This window comes from Taudactylus pleione, unplaced genomic scaffold (genome assembly GCF_031769625.1).
Source record: "Taudactylus pleione unplaced genomic scaffold, aTauple2 ptg000190l, whole genome shotgun sequence".
NCBI lineage: Eukaryota > Metazoa > Chordata > Amphibia > Anura > Myobatrachidae > Taudactylus > Taudactylus pleione.
The window spans coordinates 7961592-7985863 of record NW_028284592.1 but is presented as its reverse complement, the minus strand read 5'-3'; the positions used below and the strand labels follow the sequence as shown (position 1 = coordinate 7985863).

The 24272-nt window shown below is 45.4% G+C and overlaps 1 protein-coding gene across 2 annotated transcripts in view; it reads right to left on the bottom strand.

Annotated features, from left to right (window-relative positions):
- The window catches only part of LOC148519378 (tight junction protein 2-like), a 71286-nt gene that overhangs the window by 26871 nt on the left and 20143 nt on the right, over window positions 1–24272 (bottom strand). For both annotated transcript variants that reach the window (XM_088476615.1, XM_088476616.1), the window contains 3 exons: window positions 8268–8321; window positions 5815–5939; window positions 4419–4521 (listed from right to left, as the gene is read on the bottom strand). In XM_088476615.1, the coding sequence (XP_088332741.1) occupies window positions 4419–4521; window positions 5815–5939; window positions 8268–8321 (282 nt within the window). The remainder of the gene's footprint in view (window positions 1–4418; window positions 4522–5814; window positions 5940–8267; window positions 8322–24272) is intronic.

The following is a 24272-nucleotide window of genomic DNA, read 5'->3' as shown; positions in this document are numbered from 1 at the left end:
ATACTCACATGCACACATCACTCAATGCATTAAAATATGGGCAATGCTGCAGGGAGCAGGTTATAGAAACAGGAGCCCAGATTCTCTCCCCACGCTGTGCTGAGCAGGCTGAAGAAAATGGCCGTTCAGCGTTCCGGATGAGGAGAGAGGGGAGGAGAGGATCCTACCTGGGGCTTGCTGTCTGTGAGAAGACCACGCCCCAGGGTTAGGGAAGTGACTAACAGGGAGCGTACCCTCCCCCATCTGGCTGGACCCCCAAAGTAATGGCTGCGGCTGCTATTAATCAGCCCCCTGCTGCACTGTAATACCCTGGTGGTCTAGTGGGCGGTGCGGGAGACCAGGAGCACCCACTACCCAGTACCGCCAGTGGTCTCCTACACCAGCGGTAAACAGCCACAGCCAGTGCCTCCCTGCCTGCAGGGAGCTGCCTTACCTTGTCCCCTTGTCTGCTCCGATGTCAGGAGTCCACAGCCAAAGTCACTGGCCCATTCGTCAGTGCTGCGGCCCCGATGCTGAAGTGGCTGTGGGGGACCATCTAACACAGTCCCCCACAGAAAAAGGTGCCCAGCTACTGCCAGCACCAAACTTTAACTGAAGTCCAGTGGCTGGGGCGGGGTATGGAGAATAGGAGCTTGGTCTTGTGGGTATTTTCAAATAACTATTTGGTGCCCAGACTCTCCTTTCCAGGCTATACCTAGTGTCACCCCTGTGCCCCTTAGTGGATGAAAGAAGAAATACTGTATAATGTAGATGAGTTCAATGCAGGAGCAATTGAAATAAGTAAAAAAAAAAAAAACTGGCAAAGCTCATTTGTGAAACCTATGTGGTCTTGGAAAAATGAATGATTCATCAACACAGCTCCTAGCAGCGCCTATTTGGCAGCCATAGCAGCTACTGCAGAGGGTGCTGCTGATTGTTTTCTACCACTACACAGATCAAGGAGGACTCCCATTTCCCATGTCAACCATGTGTAGTCCTTCCAGTTTTCTTTCCCTCACATTATTCTATCCCTTAAAGCTCAGCAATACAAAGCTGCTAATGTCAGAATGTTGCAACTGCTAAGGCTCTTTTAGTATAAAGGATTTATTCTTCATACAATCATTTGTTTACAAAGACTGTGCTATAAATGTTACACAACTGTCGCTAATCAAGCTCATGTAACCTCATGTATATATATATATATATATATATATATATATATATAAATAAAAGTAGTAAATAGACAAACTAAAGGAATGAGAGACATCGAAAATACAACCGCAAAACTGAATCTGCAACTTTGTTATACAAATGACATACAGTGTTTCCTAAGCTAGGGGTTCTCCACTCCAGTCCTCAAGTTCCACCAACAGGCCATGTTTTTTTATTTTGTTTAATCGTGCACAGGATAGTTTATCTATATTGCTGGTTCAGAATTTATCCCACCTGCTTCCACAGACAGAAATCCTCACAACATGACCTGTTGGGAATACTTGAAGGTTGAAAAACTACTGTCCTAAGCTGTTTAGCTAATTAACCAAGCAAGACAGCCTTTGAAACTTACCACATCAGTGATGACAGAAAGAATATGATATTTGACAGAACTGTCCCAGTACACGTGATTTCTGGGTTTGAATGTCCTGTACATGGATTCATTAATTGCACTTGATAGCTATTATAGATAGCGGATTGGAGAGATCAAAGATACTTTGCACCAGTTTCAGGATAAAAGTTTCTGCCTAGGATTTAGTTAACGTGTTTTTATATTAGGGAGGCATAACTTCAGTGCATAATAATTTAAAGGGAAAAAAAAAAAAATCTAGAATATACAGTGCATCCAAAAAGTATTCACAGCGCTTCACTTAATCCACATTTTGTTATGTTACACCCTTATTCCAAAATGGAATAAATTCATTTTTTCTCCTCAAAATTCTACACTCAATACCCCATAATGACAATGTGTAAAAAGTTTTGTTTTTTTTTGACATTTTTGAAAATGTAATAAAAAAAATAAGAAATCACATGTACATAAGTATTCATAGCCTTTGCTCAATACTTTGTTGATGCACCTTTGGCAGCAATTACAGCCTCAAGTCATTTTGAATATGATGCCACAAGCTTGGCACACCCAGGCCCGCCAAGAGCCGTGGCGGGCCCCGGTAATAGGGGGCGTGGCCTAATCGTGGGAAATGTGGCCACGCCCCCTTGGTGACAGAAAAAAAAAAGAAAAAAGAGTTGCGGCGCTGCGCGCTGGGGAGGGGGGGGCGCTCTGAGCTCCCTCAGCCCGGCGCAAAGCCAGGGGGGGCGCGATCGGTGTGATCGCTCCCCCGCACAGGCATAGGAGACTGCTGTGGCTGCTGCTCAGCAGCCATGAGCAGTCTCCAACTGCAGATCAGCACATGCTATGTGCTGGGCTGCTGTAAGGGGGGGGGGGGCGGGCGCTGGACCCGGGCCCCCGCCGGGCCCTCAGGAAGCCCGGGCCCGGGTAATCTGTACCCGCTCCCCCCCCTATCGGCGCCCCTGGGCACACCTGTCTTTGGGCAGTTTCGCCCAATCCTCTTTGCAGCACCTCTCAAGCTCCATCGGGTTGGATGGGAAGAGTTGGTGCACAGCCATTTTCAGATCTCTCCAGAGATGCTCAAATCGGATTCAAGTCTGGGCTCTGGTTGGGCCACTCAAGGACATTCACAGAGTTGTCCTGAAGCCACTCCTTTGATATCTTGGCTGTGTGCTTTCATCCAGGATGTCTCTGTACATTGTTGCATTAATTTTTCCCTCTATCCTGACTAGTCTCCCAGTTCCTGCCGCTGAAAAACATCCCCACAGCATGATACTGCCACCACCATGCTTCACGGTAGGCATGGTATTGGCCTGGTGGTGAGCGGTGCCTGGTTTCCTCCAAACATAACGCCTGGATTCACACCAAAGAGTTCAATCTTTGTCTCATCAGACCAGAGAATTTTGTTTGTTTATCATGGTCTGCGAGTCCTCCAGGTGCATTTTAGCAAACTCCAGGCAGGCTGTCATGTGCTTTTTACTAAGGAGTGGCTTCCATCTGGCCACTCTAATATACAGGCCTGATTCGTGGATTGCTGCAGAGATGGTTGTCCTTCTGGAAGGTTCTCCTCTCTCCACAGAGGAATGCTGTAGCTCTGACAGAGTGCCAATCGGGTTCTTGGTCAGCTCCCTGACTAGGGCCCTTCTCCCCCGATCGCTCAGTTTAGATGGCCGGCCAACTCTAGGAAGAGTCCTGGTGGTTCCGAACTTCTTCCATTTACGGATGATGGAGTCCACTGTGCTCATTGGGACCTTCAAAACTGCAGATATTTTTCTGTACCCTTACCCAGATTTGTGCCTCGAGACAATCCTGTCTCGGAGGTCTACAGACAATTCCTTGGACTTCATGCTTGGTTTGTGCTCTGACATGCACGGTCAAGTGTGGGACCTTATGTCCAATCAACTGAATTTACCACTGGTGGACTCCAATTAAGCTGTAGGAACATCACAAGGATGATCAGTGGAGACAGGATGCACCTGAGCTGAATTTTGAGCTTCATGGCAAACGCTGTGAATACTTATGTACATGTGATTTCTTAGTTTTTTTTTTATTATTATTAAATTTGTGTAAAACGTTTTTTTGGAGATTTTTGCAATGTCATTATGGGGTATTGTGTGTAGAATTTTGAGGACAAAAATTAATTTATTCCATTGTGAAATAAGGCTGTAACATAAAATGTGGAAAAAGTGAAGTGCTGTGAATACTTTCCGGATGCACTGTAATGTCATCTTTTCAATCAAGTAGAGTGAGAAGAGAGATATATTTGTAAAATACTGACTAAACATGTTGCCTACATAATGCATACTTCTTTAATAACACCAATCACCTATATGAAACGGATACAAAGTACCATGTAGAAATGAGAACATTAAATAAAATATATTGTGCAGTTCACAACTCATTTTGTACCCAGAAATCAAACTAGGATAACAGTGCTATTACCACATTGATAATGACAGAAGAAATGACAAAGTAAGTGTCTCACGCACTGGTTTTAGCCATACAGTTGGGACAAAGTAATTGTAATGTAGAAAAAGCAGTACATATCCAGAGACAAACCAGGACCAATCCTGGAAATTGGGGACAATTATCGTCTATGTACAGTAGGCCCATTCCAAGGTAGACTGGGGCAACAGCATATTATAGGGAGTTACAACATGCCAAACTGTCTTGTAGTATAATTCTATAAAGGTTCCTCTGGTTCATACAGTGTGCTCATGTAAGGAGAGCAAAAGCACTAAATGAGCAACAGATTTTTTTTAGAGAAATATGCATGTTTGTATGTAGTAACATTTTTCACGCTGGGCATGACTATGTAAAGTTATCTGTTTTATTCTCTACAAACATTCGGCATATTTTAATAAAATAGGAATATAGTCACCAGAATAGCCGTTTTCCCACATTTCCTTAGTTGCTGAACTGCAAATGAATGTGGAACATTGTCCAAGAGGGTTCCATTAACCATAAGAACACGGTCATTCTCTCTGAAATGAGTCAAAAAAAGTTAAATATAATTTTCATAAATTTTTACTCTTAAATTCCTCACATATTTAGATAGTTTTATATAAACTGTTAATGCTTTATTTCCTCTCATTTGGGTTTCCTTTTTACATGACCTAAAATTCTCCATTTATATTTTAGTAGGTTTTCTGTTTATTAGTTGCTGAGCCTGCATTATAGTTGGGCAATTCACTGCAATGACTGACAGCTGGATAATATTGCAGCACGTTTGACTCCACAACCTGTGCAAACGGCGATAATTGAAATTGATTAGATTATCTGGGATGTTGGAAAATGCAGTCTGAAGATCACTGCTCTAGGCTTGTGTGCAATCATTCTCTGCCATTAACAAGCCATAATGTAAAATGGAAGTTATGTAGCCATATGACCCAAGAGCCAAATGCTGAATCTTCTTCAATTCAACCAACCACAAGTTTGCCCAAATTAAACAGTGATCCTGTCACTCAGACCAAGCGACAGAAAAGGACCATGTGTGGTTATCTTTATGTAAGGACCATGCATTCTTATTTATTCCTCAGAACAGCAATTAGCACTTTTGCATTATTATTCTGGCTAGGCTACAACTACATAACACTTGAAAATGTCTTCTATATTGCTGTATAGCACACATTTTATTGCAACCTAAAACAAGTTTGTTCTTTTGTAAAAATGCTTTTCCCTTAGAGCTGAAAGTGGTGATCTAGGGGGTTTATTTGCTAATTTTTGGATTGTAAAACCCAACACTTTTGTTCATGTTCACATCCTATATTTAAAAGGGCAGTGTTTTTACTAGCAAGACGCGACTAGTAAAAGCACTGCCCTTTTAAATATCAGGCATGAACGCGAACAAAAGTGTCAGAATTTGCAACACAATGCTAAGTAAATAAACCCCTGTGTCTAAAGGCTGCTTAAAAACTTTATTTCTACAATGGTCAACATTTTTTTTTAAAAAGATGATAAATCAAAAAGATAACTATATTTCATGGAAAACTAAAATAGATATTTTTCAAAAAAGAACCGTCAGTGCAGTTTCCTTTGGTGGGGTCACAGTATGCTTTCATAAAGGACATTTAAAGTCGGAATCAGTACAGTTTTTCAAAAAAGGACATATTCTATTGTTAAATAAAACAAACACACACACACACACACACACACACACACTAGTTCAAATAGCCAAAAAAAAAAGAAAAAGAAAAACACAGGTATCTAATTTCTTACTACATAAAAAAGAAGTCTTCCTATAGCAAAATGCATAATTATATAAATTTTTATCTTACTGTAGGCGACCATCGGCAGGTCCTCCTGGGAGCACGTCCGATATTACAATGGAATTGTCCCCATTATTAAAATGTGGATTATCTCTTCCTCCAGAAACAGCAATGCCAAATCCTTTTCTTGAATCCTATGACATAAAATTAGCAGCATTATTGAATTTACAAAATTATTTAAAAAATGAAAAACATTTTATAACAAAACCTTTATTTTTGTACATTACAAACGTAACACATGTAGAACTGTGTTAGCTCTAATACAATTGTACAAAGAGAAGATTTGCTTTAAAAAAAAAAAATTAAATCTCTGATGTCACTCCTAACAGCACATGACAGTCATGTCATGTCATGTCATGTCACACACACACACACACACACACACACACACACACACACACAGTGAAGTCAGGCTGAACCGAACTCCAATAAACAATCTTATCTGTGACTTTAGCTCCTAAAAGCAACAATTACTTTATTCCCACAAAAAAAATTGTAGGAATCAAATTGTGTTGGACATTTCCTAAAGTACACTCAGTCTTGTAAGAGCCCTTGGGTTTCGTCCAAAAGTAACCACTATGAAGGGACAAAAACATCATGCTGTTTATTTAAGCATGCCTCACTCATTAGATTATAGTGAATGAATAATCTGCAATGCATTACATAAACGCTTCTTCCTCCTATAAAATGGCTGCTGCTGTGTGTAGGTGATGAATACATTAGTGTTCATGTATTATGGAGTAAGTGCCCCCATACATCAGCGGCTGATTGTCACAATTCGGCGATCTCCAGATGCTATGGTCGGAGGATCGGTGAAATCAGAATTTGGTGATCACAATCAAAATATGATCGTGATTTGCAAATCAGTGACTTTTAACATGTAGAATTTCGCCGATCCTCCGATGGATCGGCAAACATCGATGGCAGTTTCCAATCCGATCGGAGAATTGGGCAATCTGTCGTTCGATGTATGGGGCCCTTATGTCTGCCTTTAATTTGTAAGTGTTAAAGGGGACATTTTAAATAAGCTTTAAATGTGCTCCGAACCTGTATAGTCACTAGAGAAAGAGAGCACAGTCTAAAAGGGAGTGGTTTCTATCTTCTTTTTAGTCTCAATACTAATGCTACTTTGGAAAGTGTCATACAGCTGTCAAACCAAAACAAAATCTGAAAAATTCTCAAGCATTTTACTTGCGAAGCATTCTAGTGATTTTTAAATTCTGGGACATCGTCAGAGTTAACAGTGCTCCCGATACAAAATTTAAAACTTTATCTGTCTCCACAAAGCTGCTATGGGCTTGTATACATTATATGGGAAATATCCCTACGATTGGGATGCCAACGCCGGAATCCCGACATGACTGGGGATGCCGACGTCGGAATCCCGGCAGCCCGATCGTAAGGAGACCGGGGCAAGGTAAGTATCAGCCATGGAGGGGGAGGGTTAGATTTTGCCACCCCAGGGGGACTTAGGGTTAGGCTGCGGGAAGGGGGAGGTTAGGGTTAGGTTCAGGCACCACCGGGGGGAGGTTAGGGTTAAGCACTAAGGGGGAGGGTTAGGCACTAAGGGTGAGGATGCGGGATAGGGAGGGTTAGTATGAGGGTACAAAAAGAGAGGGTTAAGGGGTAAATAGGACAGGGGAAGAGTACTCGCCAATCCCGTCAGGATTCTAAACATCGGGATGCCGCTGTCAAGTTTTCTGACAGCCAGCATCTCCTCCGTCGGTATTTCATACCGATTCCCATTATGCTACTCTAGTGCACAAGTTGCCATATATGGTCAGCCCAAGATATCTTTTTTCTTCATAAGGACTATTCTTTAGAATTGTTGGTGGCACTGCAGAAATTAGATTTTTTACTTGCTGCAATTTGCAGCAGCAGGGAGCAATTCAGTATTACTCCGGTGTCGGAATGGTGTCAAAAAGCAGCTGTCCAGCAAGCCTTACCACCACATTCCTACCAGTAGTGCATGTGTGAACGACATTACATTTGTGTACAGTGAGGGTGTGACGTGAATGGATCCCTCTTCAGAAGCTGGACCTCTTTCCAATATGAAGAGGAAGGACTCAGTGGGCTAAAGCCATCTGAAGTTGGGGTCAGTTGCCACAGTCAAATTCTGAAACCATTCGGACACCAGGTGAATGGGTCCGTTACACAAAGCATGTTTTTACATGTATAATGGAACCGTCCACCTCTAAAAGTTAACAAATTAAGACAAAGAAGCCAGCATGGCAGGAATGATTGTATCTTGCCAACACATTTTCTGCTCAGAGTAGTTCTTGTTACATGTAAATCACTACAAAATACAGTGTTGTTAAAAAGCTGAATAGTTTTTGGAAAGAAATTGCCAATGAAATCAATAACAATGGAAAGAAGTTCCAGCTCTCATTTTGCTGAAATAACAGCATAGTTATTGTACAGAGTATGGTTTTAGATAAAAGCTTTGATTGCACACACTATACCTTTTGTAATGTCACAGTGTACTGTTCCCAAACTGTGTCTTCCATTCCAGGTCCCTGTAAACAAACCACACATTTTACCATTAACATTACTTTAAAACAAAAAAAACAAATTTTCCCAACCTATATGGAATTTTTTTTTCATAATAAACTGTGTCCTTGTATGTTTATCTTGTGGTTATCTTTCTCCTTATGTGCTTATTTTGTCTATCAGGCACTTCCTGTGGAATTTGGACATAAAAACATTTAGAATGAGAGAGAAAAATAAAATAACCCATCCACCCACATCCTGGGTTCTTATTTTAAACCATAACCAAAAGATAGGAAAGAACATAAAATGTCTTCCTACTGTATGTAACACACCTTTCTAATATTTAAACACCATTTTATATTAATTGTTTTCGATGGGTGTGGATTAACAGATAGACAGTAAAAAGGTCGACAGTGTCTAGAGAGACAAAGTCAATAGGTTGACAGCGACAAAATGTCGACACATGATTTTTTTTTTTTTAGCCCTAATCTTCACCCTAACCCTCCTTCCTGGTGCCTAACCCTAACCGCCGGGGTAGGTGCCTTACCCTAACCATTCATTCTAGTGCCTAACCCTCCCTCCTAGTGCCTAACCCTAACCATCGGGGTAAGTGCCTAACCCTAAAAAAATAAAAAAAATCATGTGTTGACATTTTGTACTTGTCGACCTTCTTACACATCGACCTTTAGTGTGTCGACCTATTGACCGTCTAACACCTGGTGTCTATCTAGACATCGTCGACCTTTGTACTGTCTATCTATAGTCCGGAACCCGTTTGCGATAGCTTGTTATAGCAGCTTATCTCCCCACTCACATTTCCACTGTCTAGTTCTAACTCAGCCTTCAGGCCTGCTCTATAAACAAAATTAGAGTGACACCACATCACTATTTACCTTTAATTATAGTTGTGTTGCAGTCTTCAGTGAGAACCGTAGGCTGACCAGATGAAAGAATACACCTAATTTTGTACAATAAGTGCCATTAATTTATAAAAACAAATTAGAGAATTCCTTTAGGATCATTGCATGTTTCATGTTACCATCTGCACTCCTTATAACTCCATGTATTCATATGCCAATGTCACACACTTATAATTAGGACTCTGCAAAGCTTACATTTCTGGAAGGAATAGATTTTACCACTGGTATGCATTAAGTTTTTATGCATCTAGCTTTTGGGCCAGTTAAAAAATACACAGTGCCAGTTAAAAAATACAAATGCTAGTTAAAAGTCCTGACAAAACTCAGTACTCGTACTTTGCTTTAACAGAGCAGAAGAGGTGTGTTAATTACAGAAGAGTGTACTACATTCATAGGGGTGGGTATATTTACCAATCTCTCCTAATTGCACTCCTAACTAACATTTTATACGGCAGCGGTACAAAATGAGTTACCACTGCAATTCAGAAAATTAGAGCTATTCGGTAACTGGGCCCCTTCATGAAACCCCTGTTGGTAATGCACATGTGCAGCACGCAGCTGTTAAAATAGTAGAACTGTGTTTCCTTGTGCACTCATTGAATGTCTAGTTTGATTGACATCGCCGGAGAAGAGAATAGAAAGAGAAGACTCATAGCGTAAGCATGATGCCAGCTTGAGATGGCGTTATGTGATAAGCTAAACTTATTACAGTTCTCTGAATTGGTATCACTTTTATGAAGACTGGCCTGAATCAAAATTACTCCTGACAGCCTTGGGGCCAATGGGTGATATGCTTGTTATCACTTGTTACTATTCTTAAATGGTGCTCCAACTAATCAGCTCCTAATAGTAATTTTTCAAACACAGCCTGTAAAATGACAGTTAAGAGCTGATTGGTTGGAGCACCATGGGGGAATTCAATTAGCCATGGTAATTTACTGCGGGGTAATTGATCCCCCAGGGCGATTCAATCACAGGCTGCACTTAATGGGGATTTTTTTTATTTTCCCAGGAAATCTTTCAGCAGAATACAATTCAACAACCTCAGTACAATAGTGTTGAAGCCCCCACACTGCGCACTTATCTGGATCTTTTGCATAGGAAGTCTGAGTAATCCTCTTGTAAATGTGCAGTGAGTTTTTATTGCAATGTATTCCGTAAAATAAGGGAGGGAGTAAATAAGAAAAAGGGAAATACAAGGAGAAAATATGAGATATGGTAAGAACTTACCCTTGTTATCTCTATTTCTACGAAGTCCATAGGGTTCCACAGGATACCTTGGGGTATAGGTGTGACGTCAGTCGCAGGGCACCAAAGAGTTAAGCTTTCAGCCTCCCAGGATGCACTAGGTCCCCCTCCTATACCCCGCCCCCGGGCCAAGGCACCTCAGTTAGTTACCAAGCCATAGGCCGGAGGAGGAGAAGGAAGAGAGAGAACAAAGATCTGGACACATACAAGAATCACATTCTCACCAGAGGGAGACGGAAAACCGGTGACCAGAGCAAAGCCCATCTGCAGCACAGGTGCGACAGGGCGGGAGTCCTGTGGAACCCTATGGACTTCGTAGAAATAGAGATAACAAGGGTAAGTTCTTACCATATCTCATATTTTCTACTTCAGGTTCCATAGGGTATCCACAGGATACCTTGGGGATGTCCCAAAGCAGTATCCTTTAAGGGTGGGGACGCTCCTGTGCAGAAAGGAGAATCCGCCGCCCGAAGGAAGCATCCTGAGAGGCGAAGGTGTCAAACCTGTAATACCTCACGAAGGTATGGACAGAAGACCACGTAGCAGCCTTGCAGATCTGAACTGCCGAGGCACCACGTCGAGCTGCCCACGAAGGACCCACAGACCTAGTGGAATGAGCCTTCAGAGAAGGAGGGACCGGTAGGCCTTCATGAAGATAAGCTTCAGAAATAGCCATACGGATCCAGGTTGCCAAAGTTTGCTTTGAAGCAGGCCAACCCTTTTTACAGAAGCCATAGAGGACAACAAAGCGTCCGACTTCCTAAACAAAGAAGTGCGGTCAACACAAGTCCTTAAGGCCCGCACAACATCCAAAGAGGCCTCACCCACGGAAAGACCCGGTGAGTTAAAGGCCGGAACAACTATTTCCTCGTTAACATGAAACTGGGAAACAACTTTGGGAAGAAACTCGGGCCGAGTGCGGAGCACTGCCCTGTTCCCATGAAAAACCAAGAAAGGGGGTCTACAAGAAAGAGCCCCTAACTCAGAAACACATCTGGCCGAAGCAACGGCCAGAAGGAAAACAGTCTTAGCTGTTAGCCATTTAATATCCACTGAGCCCAGTGGTTCAAACGGCGGTCCTTGGAGAGCCCTCAGGACCACAGCCAAATCCCAAGGCGCCACAGGTGGAACAAAGGGCGGCTGAATACGGAGAACACCTTGCATAAAGGTGCGCACATCCGGGATTGTAGCAATCCTACGGTGAAACCAGACAGATAGGGCCGAAACCTGTACCTTCAAAGAAGCAAGGCGAAGCCCATGATCTAGTCCCGCTTGCAGGAAGGCGAGAATCCGAGACAGACGAAACTCCCGCGGTGCATAACCTCTCGGTCGACACCACTGGAAGAACGTATGCCACACGCGATGGTATATCCTCGCGGAAGACGGTTTCCGAGCTCGTAACATGGTACGCACCACAGAGCTGGAAAACCCCCAGGACCTCAGCATGGCCGTCTCAACAGCCACGCCGCCAAAGACAGCCGAGTCAGGTCCGGGTGAAGACAAGGACCCTGAGACAGAAGGTCCGGTCGTAGCGGCAACCGCAGAGGACTGTCCACGGACAGACCCTGAAGGTCTGAGAACCAGTGCCGTCTGGGCCACGCGGGAGCTATCAACAGGAGCGTCCCTCCTTCCTGTTTGAATTTCCGGATTACCCGTGGAAGAAGGGAGACCGGAGGGAACAGGTATGCGAACCTGAACGTCCACCGGACGGACAGAGCATCCACCAGAGACGCCCCTTCGTCTCTTGTGCGAGACCCGTACACCGGCAACTTGTTGTTGTGCCGGGACGCCATGAGGTCGATTTCTGGAAGACCCCACCTGTCCACCAGTAGTTGAAAAACGTCCGGGTGCAGGGACCATTCCCCTGGATGAACGTCCTGGCGACTTAGAAAGTCCGCCTCCCAATTTAGCACTCCCGGGATGAAGACCGCTGATATGGCCGGAAGATTGCGCTCCGCCCAAACCAGGATCCGAGAGACCTCTACGAGAGCCGCCCGACTGCGAGTTCCTCCTTGCCTGTTTATGTAGGCCACGGTGGTAGCATTGTCCGACTGGACCTGCACCGGGTGACCCTGGAGAAACCGCTGTGCCTGCAGGAGAGCATTGAAGACCGCACGGAGTTCCAAGATATTTATTGGAAGCTCCGCTTCTGTCGGCGTCCACCTGCCCTGGAACAAGTGTGGACCCGAAACTGCTCCCCAGCCCCGAAGACTGGCGTCCGTTGTCAACAGGACCCAATTTGGAACCCAGAACGGACGTCCCTTGTTGAGGTGGGTCGTCTTTAACCACCACGCAAGGGAGAGGCGAACCTCCGGGGTGAGCACAATCGTCTGGAACTTCAGAGACTGAGGCAGCCCGTTCCACTTTGACAGGATCAGGTGCTGCAGAGGTCTGGAGTGAAACAGGGCGTATTCCACTATGTCGAACACCGACACCATGGAGCCCAGTAACCTCATCGCCGAGTGTAAGGACACCCGGCGGCTGTGCAGACAACTGCGCACCCTTGACTGTAAAGCAGAGATCTTGTCCTCCGTCACGAAGATCTTTTGCTGTCCCGAGTCCAATAAGGCTCCAAGATGCAGAATCCTCCGAGACGGGATTAGAGTGGACTTCTGCCAGTTGATTAGCCAGCCGTGCCGTTGCAGCAGTGCAATGGTCAGGTCCAAGTGGTGTAACAGGAGCTCTGGAGATCCTGCCACCAATAACAGGTCGTCCAAGTACGGCAACATGCGGACTCCTTGCAGCCGCAGAGAAGCCGCCATGACCGCCATAGCGTCCTGTATGTCCAATGACACCATGTAGTCCCCAGGTTCCAGCACCAGAATGATGGACCGTAGGGTCTCCATCCGAAACTTCGGGACCCGCAAAGACTTGTTGAGTGCTTTGAGGTTGAGAATCGGACGATATGACCCATTGGGTTTCTGTACCAAAAATAGATTTGAATAGAAACCCTGGCCCCTCTGGGAGAATGGAACAGGCACTATAACTCCAGCCTGGAGCATAGTGTGCAATACCTTCCGCAGCTCCGTAGCCTTGTTCCGGTCTGATGGTAGACCCGTGGTGAAGAATCGAGCCGGGGGTCTGTGCCGGAAGGAGAGGGCGTACCCGTGAGAGACCACCTCCAGAACCCAAGTGTCTGTCGTAGTGAACGACCAACACCGGGAGAACTGCAGCAGGCGGCCTCCCACCCTGGGATCCCCCAAGGGGAGACCCGGACCGTCAGGCCGCAGGCTTGTCATCTGGCTTGGGGGCCGGACGTCTGGTACTCCATGCCTGTTTCCGGGGCTTGACCGATTTCTTAGGGCCAGCCTGTCGAGGAAACGACTGTGGTTTGGGCCTGCCCTGGGCCCTAGATGACCGAAAGGACGATGGTCCAGAACCAGAAGGAGCAGCGGCCGACGGGAGACAAGCAGATTTGGCTGCCGCCAGCGTGGCCACAATCTTATCCAGATCCGGACCGAAGAGAACTTCTCCGGTAAACGGCAACGCTTCCAGACCTTTCTTGGATCTGCGTCCGCCTTCCAGGATCGCAGCCACAAGGTGCGACGAGCAGCTACCGCTGCTGAAGAAATTCTAGACACCAGAGTACTAATGTCTAGAGCCGCCTCGTTGATGTAGGTGGCCGAATCACGGAGATTGCCAATCAACTCCGCCTGTTCGGCCGGACAGTCGGATTCAAAAGAAGCCTCTAATGAATCCGCCCAGCGCTCCATCGCTCTGGCAACCCAGCAAATGGCCATAGCCGGCCGTGCTGCCCACCCTGCAAGGGAATAAGCGGACTTCAGGCAGATTTCTACCTTGCGGTCCGTAGCATCCTTAAGGGAGGACATGGATGGCATCGGCAATGTGGCACTACGGACAAGACGGGTCACGTGAGAATCCACCTGTGGAGGGGATTCACACTTAGCAAAATAATTATCCGCGAACGGATAAGCCACCGCCAGGCGTCTCTGCGGCTGGTATCTTTTGCCAGGTTGTTTCCACGCCTCCTCTAAATGGTCCACCAACTGACCCGAAAGAGGAAAGACTGTGGCATCGCCCTTCACATCTTTGAAAAAGGCATATTTAGATTTAGCCGCTGGGGGAACTTCGTCCTCAATCACCAAGGCTGTGCGGACCGCCCGAATAAGTCCAGGAATATATACTTTGGACTTAGCATCAGCGTCCTTAGTATGGAGAGGTTCCTGATCGTAAGGATCCAGAATCTCCCCATCATCAGACGTCCCTTCGTCATCCTCATAAGGAGCGGACAGAGACGCCACCGGCCTTTTATGAGGCCGCATCACAGACTCCCCTTGCAACACATCCGACAAGTGCTGTACAGAACTCGTCAGGGAGTTAACCCACGCTGGCTCCTGAGAACCCGGGAGCGGGGAAATAGGGAGACTGTGGGGTACCACCAATTGTCGTGGGAACCCCTGCATGGGTGACGACACCACAGACTGCTGGGACAAATCCATCAGAGTAAACACGGGCTGCGGAGCTAACTGGCCCACTAAAGCTGTTAACGCCTGAGCGAAACAAGCCCAGGGCGGCTCCTGTACCGGTGCTGTAACCGTAATAGGCCGCGCCATGGACAAACACTGCCGGCAAAGGCCCTCCGCGCTACCCTCCCCCTCCGCTAACGGTACTTTGCACGTGGTACACTGTAGCCGGAGGGGAAAATCACTTTCAGACATGATGGCACCACGTATGTGACCTCTCTCACCAATTAAGTATTAAATAGGCGAGAGACCACCCTGCAGCACCGCACCGCAAGGGCTTTAGCAGAAAGAACAGGGACAGTAATAAAGCTGACAGTTTAGAGAAGAAAAGTTACAGGCAGCGCTAGCACAGTCACATACAATGCAGAGAAATAACAATTCCTGCACTAACAGCGCTGATCACTCAACTACACAGACACAGGGCCTGGTAGGACACAGCGCTGCATACACAGACCTGAGCCACAGCGGAGGAGAGGTATGCGGGGGGACCCAGACCACGATGCTTCCTTCCAAACTTCCAGCAGCGTTCACCATGCGTTGCAGAGAAGATGGCCGCCGAGGAGCAGAGAGAAGCTGGCCTGGGGGAGGAGCGCTGACACAGGACCAGTCAGCACAGTGCAGAGAGGGCTGTGTGCAGCGGGGGAGGCGCCGGCTGTGAGACAGGGAAGGCGCACTCCCCTGGCATGCATTTAACCCCTGGGACGCCGCAGCGCTACCGCTCTGCTGCGGTCCGCTGTCCCAGGGGGTAGTGGAAGCGCAGGTTGGTCGCCTGGCTCCACGCTGCAGCCAGTCCCCAGGGAGCCCCCTGCCTGGGGACTTAGGACCATGTGATCAGCGGGGACCCACCGCGGGACCCCGCTGCTTACCTCTGTCCCCCTTGAATCCGGCCATGGTCCGGAGCATCTGGGGTCACCGCTAGCTGTGACCCCAGACGCCCACCAGCATCCCCGGATCAGTACCGGCGTTCTGGTACCGGCGGGGTGTAGGGAAGACAGCATGGACGTCAGGACTGACTGTCCATGCTGTTCATCCAGATGTGCAGCCACAGCTGCATGAAGAAAAAGCTTCAGGGGCTCTTCTAGCCCCCACTCCAACAGGTGCACCCGACTCCGGCCGGGCACCAAACTAAACTGAGGTGCCTTGGCCCGGGGGCGGGGTATAGGAGGGGGACCTAGTGCATCCTGGGAGGCTGAAAGCTTAACTCTTTGGTGCCCTGCGACTGACGTCACACCTATACCCCAAGGTATCCTGTGGATACCCTATGGACCCTGAAGTAGAAAAACGTATTGAATGCCTAGGATAACCCACATACTTGGTGGTACTATTCATCAGAAAAGGTAATTTATTCCATAAAAGAAATATGCAATATTCTATTTATAAGTTAATTTGAGATGGTGGAAAAGGGAAATTAAATTCTGGCTATGAATAATTTGGTAGCATTCAAAATTAGTTAAGGACAAGGCTACACACCAACAACTTGAATAATTTCAAAAACAGCTCAAATTAGTTTTTTACTTATGCAGCAAGATCTACAGCTGCACATCCTAAAAATAAAATCATTTTTGGGGTTGTTTTGTAGGGTTTTTTTTTTCTCTTTAGAATATTAATCACTGATGCTTGAATAATGATAGAAATATACCAGTAGAAAGGATAGATTTAAGAGAAGGTTGGGATAAGCACAGGAGACAGGAATTTACTTATTTGTGAGGCTATCCAATCAAGAGGAAAGGTAGTAGATCATTTATTATTATCAAAAATTAAGATAAAGTAAGAAAGGAATTGAGGAGGTTTTTTGGCCAAGAAAGGGAATACCATTTTATGTTTTACCAATCTTTTCCTTGAAGTGTTAGGCAACATCTTGGGCATGGATGACTGTTGTTGGGTTTGGTGATGGCGGGTTAAGTGATTTAAATGTATCCAAAAAGGTGTTTAGGATTAGAAGCAGGGATGAGAGATTGGAAGTATGTTTGTTCGGCAGTGTCAAGAGGAGGTGTAAATGGATGTAAAGAGCGAGAGAGAGAGGACACAGATTAAATGATGTGTTTTAACTTCGTCAGATTGAATATGTTACAGTTTATAATACAGATAGGAAAGAAGTTAATGAAGTTAGTCAAGTAGTGAGAGGGGTAACATGCACAGAGGGGTGATGCAACAGCGTGCAGTGTGTTAAGCTAGGTACACACTTGCGCAATCATACTTGAGATCCGATGGTTTTTACATTTGCACTTCCGCTTGAAAGTACAGATGAACATACAGAAACACTATTACTACTACCATTCGATCTATGATCCTCATCTCTTGAAACAGAAAAGGTCCTAACTGTATGAGAGGCAGTAGAAGTATTGGAAAGAACGGTCATCTTCAGATGAGATCAGTTTTCTTGTAATAAAACAGGACAGTAGGCGCTTACACACTTTTAAGATAAGGCGTGATGGAGAGTTGTACATATTTCAACTGCACATCCACTTACAAATGAAGAGGAGTAACTGGACTGTAACAGAGCTTTCGCATGTAGGTCGAGGTTCAGTGAGAGCGCACAAATGGAAATACGGGCTCTGCAGAGCAGTGCTGTAACAAGGCTCAAATGCGCCCTGTACCGGCCCGCCCCGAGTGTCCAACATCATGTGCATGATGTCACCACCTTGTGCAGAGGGAGTGGGGCCGGCAGCACTAATAAGTGCAGCATTCACCGAAGCGTCCGGAGGACGCTTTGATCGGCTGTTCAGACTGCCTGTCTGTAGAGTCTAATGGACGCTCTGGCAGAACTGCAGCAGCGATCCTGGCTGCAGGGTGCTCCAATTAGGCACCCTGCTAGCCAGAAGCAAGAGCTTTAAGACAGCAACGGTGCTGCCCACAGAGCCCTGCGCAGTGCCACCGGTCGCATATCCCTAGTTACAGCCCTGCTGCAGAGTTGGCCATAGGCATAAATAGATGGAACTTCAGACATATATTTTCTAACTAGTATAGGCTGGTGCAAGTGCGCACTGATGATGACAAGTAGTAAACTCATTGAACAGACAGTGGATGAGCATTCCACAATACGATTACAACTCTATATACAGGGAATATACACATTTTTCCCATGCACACTATATGGGAACGCCTTTGCCCGATTACTGTCCAGCGCAAAATCATGCCTGTAATGAGGAAGTCACATATGCATCTACTCACAGCAATTGAATTCCCCTAGAATATCTGTAAGATATAGTTAGAATCATAACTGAAAACAGAACATGCGGGTCAGCTGATGAAAACAACTGAAATGATGAGAGTAAAGCTGCCTATACTCTATACAATTATTGGGCCGATTTGCCACTAATCAGGTGATCGGCATAATTTATTGTATAGTGTGTATGAACGATGGTTTCAGCGATAAAACAGTCAGAAAACTTCCACAAACATCTTCCTTCGATCATCTGATCTGTCAGTCAAGACCGAAAATCTCGGCCTCAAATTCCTGATATGGAGCAGTGTTTGCATTCTCGATAATCTACCCATATTTCCTATGTTCTCCTGTCACTATGTCATCATCCTTGTGGGCGTACATATGCAAACTTAATGTGGTGTGGTGCAAAATCGGTAGCTTCTATGGAAAAATTGCATAATGTGTAGCACATATCATGGGGCTTTCAATTTTCCGAAGAATCGCCCTGATCAAAACAATCTGACAGTGTGTAGCTAGCTTTAGCTAATAAAACCTTGTTAATTCAGTTATAAAATTTGCATCACTGACCACAACAATATAATGGGGAATAATGACTGCTGATAATTCAGAACGCATTGGCCACATGGAAATCTGAACGTACTCAGAAATGTTGCAAGCAGAGAAATTGCAGAGAATATGCAGATCAGAACAGATACATAGACATTACAGTCTTTTTAAATTTAAGATAAGTAGCTTCTTCACACAACTGTGTTCATCCAATGATCTCAGACCTTTAGAACAGAATTGAGGTGTGGCCAGTGGTATTGCCCACAGCTCGATGTCCAGGGGACAGCAGGACCACTACACTCCCCCAGCCAGCCTGGCTATTGTGCTCTAATCCAAATCGCCCACAGATGTAGGGTGCCCGCCGCAAAGGATACGCGAGTAGCCCAGTGCCTGTCTGCCTCCGCTCCTTTGGTCACCAGTGCTGCAGTAGTGATACTGGGGGATGAGGCATCATGACGTCTCATCAACCCAAGAAGACGAGCCTGATGTGGAGGAGCAGGGGTTGCCTGTGAAGACAAGCAATTCTGGAAGGACTGAGCCCAGTCCACCCCAGCCAGATTAACTAAATACATACAGAAAGAGCAGCATTGTGAGTAAAAATATAAAGGATGGGGGTTTTGAAGAATCATTAATTATATAATGGGAGGAGGCGATGACAAGATCATTAAATACATTATACAAAAGGAATGGGAATGGTCTTGGGGCACAAAATCCTATAAGGGCACTGGTGCTCTCGCTTGTTCACAGCTCAGCAGACTACTACTCTCATCAGTTTCATTACCATTCCCAGGACTTCCCTCAGCTACAACTCCCCTATGTTAATCACAACCAATAATAAATTGGCTATATTTTAGGTTACTGCTATAGTATGATAGAAGCAAAATATACACCAATCTATGCTGAATTAATACAAAGTCCAAATGCTTGGTACAGGTTGAGTCTCCCATATCCAGAATGCTTGGGACCAGGGGTATTTTGGATACCTGAATATTCTGTATTTGGAATATGTGCATACCATAATATCATCTTGGGAATGACACCCATATCTAAACACAGACTGCTTTATGTTTTATATACCCCTTATACACACAGCCTGCAGGAATTTTATACAATATTTTCAATAATTTTGTGGCTCAAAGTTTGTGTACATACATATACACCTTATACCAGGGCTCGACCAAGATTTTAGTCCTGGCCACTAAGTTTTCCAAGATCCAGATACACTACAAATAAAGTGAACTATAAATAAAAATAAAAAAACGCTCGTCCGAAGGTGCTTACAGGAGTAGACGGGGCATAAATGAAGGAGTGTGTACCCGCCACATTTAATCAGTGTGGCTGGCTCCGCCACCTCCATCCTGCAGGTGTATGTGGTGAAGGAGAAGCTGCCTCAGCCTCTTAGCAGTGTCTGAGTGTGTAAGAGAGAGGGGGGGGGGAGACACAGACTCACTCACGGGCCAAGCCACTGTGCTGTCACTGCCCGCCAGAGGGGATGAAGCCTGTCTGGCATTACTGAGTTGCTGCAGGACTACATGGTAGAGTTTTTCTGCCAGAGGCCTCAGGACCTGAATAAGTTTGCTGGCTGCAGGATGGTGCTGGGGCTGCCGCGGCTCCTCGGACTAACACCTCCGGCATCAACTTGACGGGACGAGGACTCCGGCTTTGAAAGCAAGTGGCTGATAGCCCTCCTAGCTCCCACAGCAGGTGGTAGATAAGCCTGCAATCCTGCCCTGGGGCTTCTACAGTGCCTGCTGATACTTGTAGTTCCCCTACAAGATTCCTCAGCCTGTTCCATTGACTTGACTGTCAGGGGAAAGTCCTATAGTGGTATTGGGGAGCTTTCCGTCAATTCCACTGCAGGTGTTGCAGCCTGGGGGGTGGGGGGGCATTGTTTTATTGGGTACCCTGTGTATTGGGTATTGCTATCCGTACAGGGTTCTGTATGTGTTACCCATCAGTAACTGCCCCCCCTCCCCTTATATATGCCACTCGCCAATAACTGCCCTTCCAACTGTGTATGTGCTAGTCGCCAATAACTTTTAAGCTGGCTCCTAGATTTTACAAAAATTTGTAGAGGCCCTGCCTTATACATAGAGCCTGAAGGTAATTTTAGACAAAATTTTTAAGGAATGGGTATGTAATATCGGCTGTCGGGATGCCTCCTGTCAGAATACAGACAGCGGCATCCCGATGGTTGTTATCCCGACATGGGTCACGTAAGTATACTTACCCTTCCTCCTCCCCCCCTCCTAACCCTTCCTTTTTGTAGCTTAACTCTCCCCGCCCCCTAACCCTCCCAGTTGCCGCCAAGCCTCCCCCCTTCATGACTAACCCTAACCCCCCCCCCCCAGTGGTGCCTAACCCTCCCCCCTAGGGGTGCCTAACCACTACCCTGCCCCACCAAACCTAACCGAGCTACAATCCCCGAACCTAACCCTCCTTCCACCCCCCACCCCATGGCTAATGCTAAGGGCGCCCCGGACTTACCTCGTTCAGGCTGGCATCCTTCAGCATTCCGGCGTCGGGATTAAGATAGGCATAGTATTTCGACGCCTATCTTAAGTCCCTTGTCTGGATTCCCCTGTCAGTATTGAGACCAGAACATCCCTATTTTTTATATTTTTGTGCCTTAAACAAAGTTTGTGCACATTGAACCATCAAAAAGGAAAGGGTTCAGTCATTTTAGAAAAAAAATCCGTATTTCGAAATATTTGGATATGAGAGATTCAACCCGTAGTATCAATTTTCCCTTACTTTGTTTGTATTCTTAAATTGCAAGCCATTGCAGGTAGGGTCAGCAAATTCATTTTCTAAATTCCTGAGACGCATGCCTTCTCACCCCATAAAAACTCCCAAGCCTTAGGTTTTCAAAGAGGAAACAGATGTATTTATCACAGATTTCCAGAGACATCTGTATTAAGCTCCCATCTTTGGAGAAACGTAAAGCAGGACTGACACTCTGTCAACTTGAAACTGTCAAAATGGAAGTCTTTACCAGTCTTATATAAGATAATCACTCAGCCTCCGTGGTGCAATCCCACTCCTGTTCCATAGACAAACTAAAGTATCTATAAAACTGCAAATATACAATACTATGTTATTATCAGTTATTTATATAGCGCACACAAATTCCGCAGCGCTTTACAGAGAAGATCTGGCCATTCACATCCATCCCTGCCCAAGTGGAGCTTACAATCTATATTCCCTATCACATGTACACGCACACACTTACACACTAGGGTTCATTTTTGTTGGGAGCCAATTAACTTACCAGTATATTTTTGGAGTGGGGAGGAAACCGGAGTACCCGGAGGAAACCCACGCAAGCACAGGGAGAATATACAAACTCCGCACAGTTAGGGCCGTGGTGGGAATCGAACACACAACCTCAGTGCTGTGAGGCAGTAAAGCGAACCATTATACCGTCTGTGCTACTATGTTGTTTGTTTGTGTACAATATATATAGCTGCTATTTTCCTAGTTTTATGGCTTTTTTCAGGGATGGGGAACCTCGGGCTCTGAGCTTTTTTTTTTTGCTAGCCTCATCTGACTAGCAGGGTGCCTAGAATGGCACCCTGCAGCCAGAATCTATGCAGCAGTACCACCTGTTGCACCCTTAGCTGCCCTTACAGCTCCCCGGAGCATCCTCAGGATGCTCTGGGCATTGCTGTAATCGAAGGCTATTGTGGCCCCTGCCGTGTGACCTCACACAGAGGGGGCGTTGCCTGCATCGGGCCCACGAATAATGTTATTTATATGAAAATGGCTCTCGGCAGAAAAAAAAAAAAAAAGAAAAGAAAAAGATTCCCCACCCCTGGCTTATATGCATGGAGACTGCCTCACCTTTAAAAGCCAATGTGCAGGGGTGAGCTTTAAACCAGGAGGCATATTTAAAGTTTGATACAGATATGGTATAAAAAAATTCTCAAAAATGGATTGCGCCTATACGTGGATTTTATGTATAGTATACTGTATGCCATATCACTTGACTCAAATTCAATTCAACAAGGCTTCTCTCAATAAAAATACATATTTAATAGACACACTTAACATATCTAAAACACACATCATATAGCAAGTATGCAAATGTATTATAATAAAAAAAAATTATAAATGAAAATAGCTTGAAATAATACCTGTGGTGTATAAAGCACAAATTATCAAAGGGTCTTTCCCTTCCTTAGTCACTTGCCTTTTAGCTTTAGGTGGTGGTATTCTCACAGTTCAGTGTTACAGACTGACAATACGCTGCGGCAAGACAGGTATATCAGGACTTCCAGGAGCAGCCCTTGGGTACCCTTCTGTCGATAACAGACTTGGATTTTTATGGGTAACCATTTACAAATACTACTAAATTGAATATTGCAACCAAAGTGGTATTACCGTATATACTAGAGTATAAGTCGACCCGAATATAAGCCGAGGTACCTTATTTTACCACAAAAAAACTGGGAAAACTTATTGACTCGAGTATAAGCCTAGGGTGGGAAATGCATCCCCCCCTGGTAGTGCCCCCAGTAGTAACCCCCCCCTGGTAGTGCCCCAGTAGTAATCCCCCCCTGGTAGTGCCCCCATTAGTAATCTTCCCCCTGGTAGTGCCCCCAGTAGCAGCCCCCGCAGTAGAGAGACGTACCGGTAATTAAACAAAAAAAAAACACACCTTACCTGAAACCCCACTCCTGGACACTGCTACCCGGCTCCGCCGGCCGCTTTGCATTATGGGAGAGACGTCATGACATCTCTCCCATTACCCACTGCGGGAGCCGGAAGATGGCTAACGCAGTGGGGAGCAGCAGCAGCCGATGAGAGTCTGACAGCCGTCAATATGTGGCGCCCTACTCGGCTGCATAACGGGAGAACTGGCCCTGGTCCTGGAGCATCACTCGAGTATATTATCTTTGGGGGGGGGGGGTGGGGGGTAATGGGCTTTTTCAGCACAAAAAATGTGCTGAAAAACTTGGCTTATACTCGAGTATATACGGTATTTCAAGCTATTTTCATGAATAATTTTTATATAATACATTTGCATACTTGATATATGATATGTGTGTTTTAGATACGATAAGAGTCTGTCTATTAAATAAGTATTTTATTGAGAGAAGCCTTGTTGAATTGAATGAGTCAAAGGATACAATATACTATTTTATACATAAAATCCACGTATAGGCGCAATCCATTTTTTTTATTTTTGGTTAAATTGAGCCAGCTGGTACTGGCTAATTGGATTAGCAGCATGTAGTGTGAAAATAATAATCTCTTTTAACAAACATATAAGCGCAAGGATAAATAGCCATCAGGTAACTGATATGCTATAGATATATTGATTTCCTTCTGATATGGTAGCAGCTACAAAGTTTATGATTCTGAGTGATCGAGAAGGTACATGCAGAAAATTGGGGTCCCTTCAAGGGGACTGCAAGCTTAAATGTTTTGATCTAAACATGAACTAAAACTCCTGCTTTATTATGGCGAGTGCAGGGCCTGTGTGTCTAACATTTAGACAATATGGTCACGCATGGTGCAGTCACGCTCTGATATACGCACACCTTAGTGCATTCAATCAGCCAAGGCATTTGTATATCAGAGTGCGACTACACACCCAAGAGTGGTATA